The sequence below is a fragment of the Coregonus lavaretus genome (assembly GCF_964263955.1).
Source record: "Coregonus lavaretus genome assembly, chromosome: 5".
Lineage (NCBI taxonomy): Eukaryota > Metazoa > Chordata > Actinopteri > Salmoniformes > Salmonidae > Coregonus > Coregonus lavaretus.
In genome coordinates, this window is record NC_139992.1 from 1,179,558 (window position 1) to 1,190,471 (window position 10,914).

Genomic DNA, 10,914 nt, shown 5'->3' on the forward strand with positions numbered 1-10,914 from the left:
CTGACTGTTCTCTTCTCCTCCACCTGACTGTTCCCTTCTCCTCCACCTGACTGTTCCCTTCTCCTCCACCTGAGTGTTCCCTTCTCCTCCACCTGACTGTTCCCTTCTCCTCCACCTGAGTGTTCCCTTCTCCTCCACCTGGCTGTTCCCTTCTCCTCCACCTGAGTGTTCCCTTCTCCTCCACCTGGGAGTGTTCCCTTCTCCTCCACCTGGGAGTGTTCCCTTCTCCTCCACCTGAGTGTTCCCTACTCCTCCACCTGACTGTTCCCTTCTCCTCCACCTGGGAGTGTTCCCTTCTCCACCTGAGTGTTCCCTTCTCCTCCACCTGGGAGTGTTCCCTTCTCCTCCACCTGAGTGTTCCCTTCTCCTCCACCTGGGAGTGTTCCCTTCTCCTCCACCTGACTGTTCCCTTCTCCTCCACCTGACTGTTCCCTTCTCCTCCACCTTACTGTTCCCTTCTCCTCCACCTGACTGTTCCCTTTTCCTCCACCTGAGTGTTCCCTTCTCCTCCACCTGACTGTTCCCTTCTCCTCCACCTGACTGTTCCCTTCTCCTCCACCTCAGTGTTCCCTTCTCCTCCACCTCAGTGTTCCCTTCTCCTCCACCTGAGTGTTCCCTTCTCCTCCACCTGACTGTTCCCTTCTCCTCCACCTGACTGTTCCCTTCTCCTCCACCTCAGTGTTCCCTTCTCCTCCACCTCAGTGTTCCCTTCTCCTCCACCTGACTGTTCCCTTCTCCTCCACCTTACTGTTCCCTTCTCCTCCACCTGACTGTTCCCTTTTCCTCCACCTGACTGTTCCCTTCTCCTCCACCTGACTGTTCCCTTCTCCTCCACCTGACTGTTCCCTTCTCCTCCACCTCAGTGTTCCCTTCTCCTCCACCTCAGTGTTCCCTTCTCCTCCACCTGACTGTTCCCTTCTCCTCCACCTGAGTGTTCCCTTCTCCTCCACCTGGCTGTTCCCTTCTCCTCCACCTGAGTGTTCCCTTCTCCTCCACCTGGGAGTGTTCCCTTCTCCTCCACCTGGGAGTGTTCCCTTCTCCTCCACCTGAGTGTTCCCTTCTCCTCCACCTGAGTGTTCCCTTCTCCTCCACCTGACTGTTCCCTTCTCCTCCACCTGAGTGTTCCCTTCTCCTCCACCTGGCTGTTCCCTTCTCCTCCACCTGACTGTTCCCTTCTCCTCCACCTGACTGTTCCCTTCTCCTCCACCTGGCTGTTCCCTTCTCCTCCACCTGACTGTTCCCTTCTCCTCCACCTGACTGTTCCCTTCTCCTCCACCTGAGTGTTCCCTTCTCCTCCACCTGACTGTTCCCTTCTCCTCCACCTGAGTGTTCCCTTCTCCTCCACCTGGCTGTTCCCTTCTCCTCCACCTGAGTGTTCCCTTCTCCTCCACCTGAGTGTTCCCTTCTCCTCCACCTGACTGTTCCCTTCTCCTCCACCTGAGTGTTCCCTTCTCCTCCACCTGGCTGTTCCCTTCTCCTCCACCTGAGTGTTCCCTTCTCCTCCACCTGACTGTTCCCTTCTCCTCCACCTGAGTGTTCCCTTCTCCTCCACCTGAGTGTTCCCTTCTCCTCCACCTGGGAGTGTTCCCTTCTCCTCCACCTGACTGTTCCCTTCTCCTCCACCTGGGAGTGTTCCCTTCTCCTCCACCTGAGTGTTCCCCTCTCCTCCACCTGACTGTTCCCTTCTCCTCCACCTGAGTGTTCCCTTCTCCTCCACCTGCGTGTTCCCTTCTCCTCCACCTGACTGTTCCCTTCTCCTCCACCTGCGTGTTCCCTTCTCCTCCACCTGACTGTTCCCTTCTCCTCCACCTGAGTGTTCCCTTCTCCTCCACCTGAGTGTTCCCTTCTCCTCCACCTGAGTGTTCCCTTCTCCTCCACCTGACTGTTCCCTTCTCCTCCACCTGACTGTTCCCTTCTCCTCCACCTGACTGTTCCCTTCTCCTCCACCTGAGTGTTCCCTTCTCCTCCACCTGAGTGTTCCCTTCTCCTCCACCTGGCTGTTCCCTTCTCCTCCACCTGAGTGTTCCCTTCTCCTCCACCTGGGAGTGTTCCCTTCTCCTCCATCTGACTGTTCCCTTCTCCTCCACCTGAGTGTTCCCTACTCCTCCACCTGACTGTTCCCTTCTCCTCCACCTGGGAGTGTTCCCTTCTCCACCTGAGTGTTCCCTTCTCCTCCACCTGGGAGTGTTCCCTTCTCCTCCACCTGACTGTTCCCTTCTCCTCCACCTGGGAGTGTTCCCTTCTCCTCCACCTGAGTGTTCCCTTCTCCTCCACCTGACTGTTCCCTTCTCCTCCACCTGAGTGTTCCCTTCTCCTCCACCTGCGTGTTCCCTTCTCCTCCACCTGACTGTTCCCTTCTCCTCCACCTGAGTGTTCCCTTCTCCTCCACCTGAGTGTTCCCTTCTCCTCCACCTGACTGTTCTCTTCTCCTCCACCTGACTGTTCCCTTCTCCTCCACCTGACTGTTCCCTTCTCCTCCACCTGAGTGTTCCCTTCTCCTCCACCTGACTGTTCCCTTCTCCTCCACCTGAGTGTTCCCTTCTCCTCCACCTGGCTGTTCCCTTCTCCTCCACCTGAGTGTTCCCTTCTCCTCCACCTGGGAGTGTTCCCTTCTCCTCCATCTGACTGTTCCCTTCTCCTCCACCTGAGTGTTCCCTTCTCCTCCACCTGACTGTTCCCTTCTCCTCCACCTGGTAGTGTTCCCTTCTCCACCTGAGTGTTCCCTTCTCCTCCACCTGGGAGTGTTCCCTTCTCCTCCACCTGAGTGTTCCCTTCTCCTCCACCTGGGAGTGTTCCCTTCTCCTCCACCTCAGTGTTCCCTTCTCCTCCACCTGGGAGTGTTCCCTTCTCCTCCACCTGACTGTTCCCTTCTCCTCCACCTGACTGTTCCCTTCTCCTCCACCTGACTGTTCCCTTCTCCTCCACCTGACTGTTCCCTTCTCCTCCACCTGAGTGTTCCCTTCTCCCTTCTCCTCCACCTGACTGTTCCCTTCTCCTCCACCTGACTGTTCCCTTCTCCTCCACCTGACTGTTCCCTTCTCCTCCACCTGAGTGTTCCCTTCTCCCTTCTCCTCCACCTGACTGTTCCCTTCTCCTCCACCTGACTGTTCCCTTCTCCTCCACCTGACTGTTCCCTTCTCCTCCACCTGACTGTTCCCTTCTCCTCCACCTGACTGTTCCCTTCTCCTCCACCTGAGTGTTCCCTTCTCCCTTCTCCTCCACCTGACTGTTCCCTTCTCCTCCACCTGACTGTTCCCTTCTCCTCCACCTGACTGTTCCCTTCTCCTCCACCTGACTGTTCCCTTCTCCTCCACCTGACTGTTCCCTTCTCCTCCACCTGACTGTTCCCTTCTCATGTTCTTTCTTTGTTTCTTCGTTCATTCATTCATTCTCACCATCTGTTTTCTCGATCTCTCTCTCTGCAGGTACTCTGGCTCAGTGGGTAATTTCGTGGTTATGGGTGGATTCCAAGCCCTCATGAAGCCCTCTGTGTAAGTCAACCTCACCCCAGTTACACTAACCGTATTGACTTACTCATCAGTAACAGTTTATTCATCAGGTCGAAACTCTCTACTTCTCTTTTTTTAAAGAATGTATTGCTTTTTGCAACATGCAACAATGTGTGATAGGAATGTGTCTCGGTGTTGAGCAACAGTGTAACAACAGAACACAACAAGATACGTTGTAACATCACTCAACCCAGTCAGCCATCTACCAATATATTTTTCCAAAACAATTTCAACCTGAATGCATCCAAAAGGATACAGGAGTTACTGTTATGTGGGAAATATTCACTGTTTACATAAATAATATCAAAAAATAATAATAATATGCAATTTAGCAGATGCTTTTAATCCAAATCCATTTATAGTCATGAATGCATACGTTTAATGTACATGTGGTCCCCTGGAATCAAACCCACTATCCTGCCGTTGCATGCACCATGCTCTGCCAACTGAGCTGCAGAGGACCAACAGTGTGATATCCATCACGCTTGTCTGACCAGGAACCCATTAAAGGTAGTGAGGTTCACAGAGTCCCATACGTCTGTGTTAGCCATTAGGTGTATGAAGACCTGATCCCCAGTACCAGCTGTAGAGTTCACTGCATTAGCCCCCGTTGTCAGCTCCATCACTGCTAGACTGGTGGTCAGAGGAACTGGCCCTGCCCTCTCCATAGTAGAAGAAACTGAAGTAGTAGACCCCTCCAATCGGGGTGTGTGGTAGCTTAGTGGTTAAGAGCGTTGTGCCAGTAACCGAAAGGTTGCTGGTTCTAATCCCCGAGCCGACTAGGTGAAAAATCTGCCCTTGTGCAAGGCACTTAACCCTAATCGCTCCTGTAAGTCGCTCTGGATAAATAAGAGTGTCTGCTAAATGACTGTAAATGTAAAATTCAATAGGGGCAGCAAATACACCTGTACCCAGATTGTAGGCACTGCCGATGTTAGTGATGACTTCTTTGTAAATCCGTGTAGTGTCATGGTCGAGTGGCCTGGTGTTCCATTCCAAACACCACCTGTTTTGTTTTCTCATTGTTTTTCCTCAAGTTGGTTCTCACTAACCTTGAGCTGGGTTTCCATGGTTCCCAGTTTCTCCACCGTGGTGCTCAGTTTCTCCTCCATGCCAGATTATTCATCCATGTTGGCATTTGTCCTATTTTGTTGCATTACAACCTGTAATTTAAATGGATTTATATTTGGATTTCATGTAATGGACATACACAAAATAGTCCAAATTGGAATGTAAAAAATAACTTGTTTCAAAAAATTCTAAAACATACATAAGAGAAAAGTGGTGCATGCATATGTAATCACCCCCTTTGCTATGAAGCACCTAAATAAGATCTGGTGCAACCAATTACCTTCAGAAGTCACATAATAAGTTAAATAAAGTCCACCTGTGTGCAATCTAAGTGTCACATGATCTGTCACATGATCTCAGTATATATACACACCTGTTCTGAAAGGCCCCAGAGTCTGCAACACCACTAAGCAAGGGGCACCACCAAGCAAGCGGCACCATGAAGACCAAGGAGCTCTCCAAACAGGTCAGGGAGAAAGTTGTGGAGAAGTACAGATCAGGGTTGGGTTATAAAATATCTGAAACTTTGAACATCCCACGGAGCACCATTAAATCCATTATAAAGAAATTGAAAGACTATGGCACCACAACAAACCTGCCAAGAGAGGGCCGCCCACCAAAACTCACGGACCAGGCAAGGAGGGCATTAATCAGAGAGGCAACAAAGAGACCAAAGATAACCCTGAAGGAGCTGCAAAGCTCCACAATGGAGATTGGAGTGTCTGTCCATAGGACCACTTTATGCCGTACACTCCACAGAGCTGTGCTTTACAGAAGAGTGACCAGAAAAAAGCCATTGCTTTAAGAAAAAAATAAGCAAACACGTTTGGTGTTCGCCAAAAGGCATGTGGGAGACTCCCCAAACATATGGAAGAAGGTACTCTGGTCAGATGAGACAAAAATTGAGCTTTTTGGCCATCAAGGAAAACGCTATGTCAGACACCTATCATCACCCCGAGAACACCATCCCCACAGTGAAGCATGGTGGTGGCAGCATCATGCTGTGGGGATGTTTTTCATCGGCAGGGACTGGGAAACTGGTCAGAATTGAAGGAATGATGGATAGCGCTAAATATAGGGAAATTCTTGAGGGAAACCTGTTTCAGTCTTCCAGAGATTTGAGACTGGGACGGAGGTTCACCTTCCAGCAGGACAATGACCCTAAGCACCAGAAACATTTAATGTTTACATATCTTGCACTACTCATCTCATATGTATATACTGCATTCTATTCTATAATATTCTACTGTATCTTAGTCCATGCTGCTCTGTCATTGCTTGTCCATATATGTATATTTTCATAAATTGGGCGGCAGGTAGCTTAGTGGTTAAGAGCGTTGTGCCAGTAACCGAAAGGTCGCTGGTTCTAATCCCCGAGCCGACTAGGTGAAAAATCTGTTGATGTGCCCTTGAGCAAGGCACTTAACCCTAATTGCTCCTGTAAGTCGCTCTGGATAAGAGCGTCTGCTAAATGACTCAAATGTAAAATAAATTCCATTCCTTACTAGTTTTGTGTGTATTAGGTACAGTGGGGAAAAAAAGTATTTAGTCAGCCACCAATTGTTGAAACAAAAGGTTATATAACAAAGTATTGAGAAACTTTTGTTATTGACCAAATACTTATTTTCCACCATAATTTGCAAATAAATTCATTAAAAATCCTACAATGTGATTTTCTGGATTTTTTTCTCTCTCAATTTGTCTGTCATAGTTGACGTGTACCTATGATGAAAATTACAGGCCTCTCATCTTTTTAAGTGGGAGAACTTGCACAATTGGTGGCTGACTAAATACTTTTTTTTCCCACTGTACTTTTACCTCCCTGTTTCTTCATCTCACTGTTAGTGACTTTCACTGTGGCCGTATTAACCACACGCACGGCTGCAAAGCCTGCACTATTTCATCCCGATGTAAATGTTGGTCCACTACCACCGCAATAGGTTTCAAACCTGCCATCAAGCAGACGTACATGTTCTATCGATGTACTCACGTACCCAGTCTCACGTTCTATCGATGTACTCACGTACCCAGTCTCACGTTCTATCGATGTACTCACGTACCCAGTCTCACGTTCTATCGATGTACTCACGTACCCAGTCTTTTGTCATGCTGAGTACATCTATGGGAGGCAGGTAGCTTAGTGGTTAAGAGCGTTGTGCCAGTAACCGAAAGGTTGCTGGTTCTAATCCCCGAGCCGACTAGGTGAAAAATCTGTCGATGTGCCCTTGAGCAAGGCACTTAACCCTAATTGCTCTGGATAAGAGCGTCTGCTAAACAACCAATTATTATCTACTAATTTTGGTTTTTATTGGTTTTGCTTTTCTGTTGATAGAACGCTGACATCAAAACGCTGGTGTATTGAGAATTTGGATTTTTCTTTTATGTCATTGTGCCAACTCACAATAGCATCTCTCAATTCTTTATTAGATTGCAATTTTCCGTCAGCAGGGAAGTGCTGACCAATCTTATCCAGTTTGCTAAATTTTTCCCATATTTGAGCCGAATGGGTAGAATGCTCGTGCATCTCTTTCAGCGCCTCTATGGCTTTATTAAACTGTTCTTCCTCTAGCCTTTACGTGGAGAATCGGGGTCGCCGTTCCCCATTTCAATAATTATTATTCCGACGCCTCTCCCGACGGTGTCCAGAGTGTTTACATTTCCTCACCCCACGGCTCCTAATATACACCAATTTTTTGTAAACATTTTTTGCCAGTTATACCCACTTCCCGGAGAGTAGTTACGGTATAGGTACCTAATAATTTGGTCACAAGACCTGATACCTTGTATTGAACACAATACTGAAGCATCTGCCAATTTACTACTGTAGAATACAGGAGACCTGATGTCTTATACCAGCGTCACGCTTCAAATATCACTGTTGTTGACAACACACATAACCAAAATTATTCACAGTTGTCTTCCTATTTCCACATAATCTGTCACGGTTCCAACCTCTCTTCTTATTGCTACATTTACATTTTAGTCATTTAGCAGACGCTCTTATCCAGAACGACTTACAGTTAGTGCATACAGTATTTTTTTATACCCCCCGTGGGAATCGAACCCACAACCCTGGCGTTGCAAACGCCATGCTCTACATCCCCGCCGGCTATTCCCTCCCCTACCCTGGGCCAATTGTGCGCCGCCCCATGGGTCTCCCGGTCGCGGCCGGCTACGACAGAGCCTGGATTCGAATCAGGATCTCTAGTGGCACAGCTAGCACTGCGATGCAGTGCCTTAAACCACTGTGCCACTGCTAATACACACAAATCAGGTTCAAACTATTTATTTTTTGCCTTTTTAACCATGAATGAGGCTCCTCCTCCATGATTGAGGCTCCTCCTTCAGAACGTATAGGCAACCTTTACTTCTTAACCTAACCTCCATTGACCCCACCATATACATTCCTCATACATGTAATCATTAACTTCTAGTATAGCAAGTATTTCAAGCTAGAATCCAACAAAGATAACATTAAGGTTAGGACAAGTTATGATTCGATGCGGAAGCTTTTTGAAAATAAGCAGATTAATGGGACCAGCGCTGTCGCTGACGCTAACTAGCAGCTCTGTTGCTAACTACCAGCGCTGACGCTAACTAGCAGCTCTGTTGCTAACTACCAACGCTGACGCTAACTAGCAGCTCTGTTGCTAACTACCAGCACTGATGCTAACTAGCAGCTCTGTTGCTAACTACCAGCGCTGACGCTAACTAGCATAGCGGTCCCATTGTTGCAAATAGTTCTGGGATATTAGAATCCTCTTGTCCTAACCTTTGTCATCTTCAACCTTTGCTCCTATGACCGTCACAGCCCTGATTCATACAGCATTATGACCGTCACAGCCCTGATTCATACAGCATTATGACTGTCACAGCCCTGACTCATACAGCATTATGACTGTCACAGCCCTGATTCATACAGCATTATGACCGTCACAGCCCCGACTCATACAGCATTATGACCGTCACAGCCCTGACTCATACAGCATTATGACCGTCACAGCCCTGACTCATACAGCATTATGACCGTCACAGCCCCGACTCATACAGCATTATGACCGTCACAGCTCTGACTCATACAGCATTATGACCGTCACAGCCCCGACTCATACAGCATTATGACCGTCACAGCACTAACTCATACAGCATTATGACCGTCACAGCCCCGACTCATACAGCATTATGACCGTCACAGCCCTGACTCATACAGCATTATGACCGTCACAGCCCCGACTCATACAGCATTATGACCGTCACAGCCCTGACTCATACAGCATTATGACCGTCACAGCCCTGACTCATGCAGCATTATGACCGTCACAGCCCTGACTCATACAGCATTATGACCGTCACAGCCCTGACTCATACAGCATTATGACCGTCACAGCACTAACTCATACAGCATTATGACCGTCACAGCCCCGACTCATACAGCATTATGACCGTCACAGCACTAACTCATACAGCATTATGACCGTCACAGCCCCGACTCATACAGCATGGACATTGTGAGCAGGGGTGAAAGTACGGTCTGGTACGGCTTCCCGGCAAAATAAATAGCTGTACCGGTAAAATATGAGTTCCCTTTAATCCCCCAGGACTGCTGCGCAGAATAAATATCAACCCGGGCAGAGAAGCACGAGATTGAACTTCACTCAACTTTCCAGAGTTTTCCCCCTTAGTTAACACTTTCAACGTTTCCCTTTACTGAGGGAATTGTGATCGAATCAACGCAATACTAGCCACTTTCAATGCAACATAATGAAACAAAACCTGCAATTCGCTCAGAGCCTACATCTTTCTTAGGGAACATTGCCTATCAAGATATTTAAAACAAAGATGCCAACCTGACCTCTCTACCACATATATAGGCTACATTACATTTAGCAGACGCTCTTATCCAGAGCGACTTACAGTTAGTGCATACATTTTTTTAAATACTGGAATCGAACCCACATTGCAAACGCCATGCTCTACCAACTGAGCTACATCCCTGCCGGCCATTCCCTCCCCTACCCTGGACCAATTGCGCGCCGCCCCATGGGGTCTCCCGGTCGCGGCCGGCTACGACAGAGCCTGGATTCGAACCAGGATCTCTAGTGGCACAGCTTAGCACTGCGATGCAGCGCCTTAGACCACTGCCAGCTCCAACTTCCCCTTATGTCCTCCTCCAGGGAGTGTTTCGGGAAGAAGTTGGATGTATTGCGTCAGCTGTCAGAGTCCAGCGGAGACAAGGTTCCTCTGTCTGACCTGTTGGTGTCGCTGTTCTACTCTCCTATACAACACATCCACGAGTACAGCAGGCTGCTTCTCAAGCTGGCCACCTGTTTCGATGTGGTACGTACGTTCCGTTTTAGCCATATTTCTAACAGGTTCCAAACTCTTTGTTTGAATGTTGAGTCACTGTATTTTTCTCATCTATTTCGCTTCACTTCTCTTTTCTTCTCAATCAATCAATCAATCAATCAATCACATTTAAAGCCTTTCTCCTGGTAATCTCAGAGTACAGTGGAATACCAGAGGCTGCAGGAGGGCTACTCCAGGTATGAGGCACTATCTTTCAGCCTGAGGAGGAAGAGGAAGGAGTCAGAGACAACTAACCAGTTCTGGAAGACATATTCTGGGAAAACTACTGTGAGTAAAAGTGGTCCAGTCACGGATATTACAGAACCAGAGACATTCTGGTGTGGGTCCATTAACTGTCAATACATATTGAGCCATCTCCAGTACCGTAATGGAAGAGCACTAGTTATCCTGTCTATAGATGTCACTGGTTATCCTGTCTATAGATCTCACTGGTAATCCTTTCTATACATCTCACTGGTTATCCTGTCTATAGATCTCACTGGTTATCCTGTCTATAGATCTCACTGGTAATCCTTTCTATACATCTCACTGGTTATCCTGTCTATAGATCTCACTGGTTATCCTGTCTATAGATCTCACTGGTTATCCTGTCTATAGATCTCACTGGTTATCCTGTCTATAGATCTCACTGGTTATCCTGTCTATAGATCTCACTGGTTATCCTGTCTATAGATCTCACTGGTTATCCTGTCTATAGATCTCACTGGTTATCCTGTCTATAGATCTCACTGGTTATCCTGTCTATAGATCTCACTGGTAATCCTTTCTATACATCTCACTGGTTATCCTGTCTATAGATCTCACTGGTTATCCTGTCTATAGATCTCACTGGTTATCCTGTCTATAGATCTCACTGGTTATCCTGTCTATATATCTCACTGGTTATCCTGTCTATAGATCTCACTGGTTATCCTGTCTATAGATCTCACTGGTTATCCTGTCTATAGATCTCACTGGTTATCCTTTC

General features: G+C 47.8%; 1 protein-coding gene across 1 annotated transcript in view; it reads left to right on the top strand.

Annotated features, from left to right (window-relative positions):
• LOC311128776 (alsin-like) overlaps positions 1–10,914 on the top strand; it is a 119,841-nt gene that overhangs the window by 68,980 nt on the left and 39,947 nt on the right. The window contains exons 13-15 of the mRNA XM_084161019.1: positions 3,426–3,491; positions 9,755–9,917; positions 10,083–10,214. Coding sequence (XP_084017145.1) covers positions 3,426–3,491; positions 9,755–9,917; positions 10,083–10,214 — 361 coding nt within the window. The remainder of the gene's footprint in view (positions 1–3,425; positions 3,492–9,754; positions 9,918–10,082; positions 10,215–10,914) is intronic.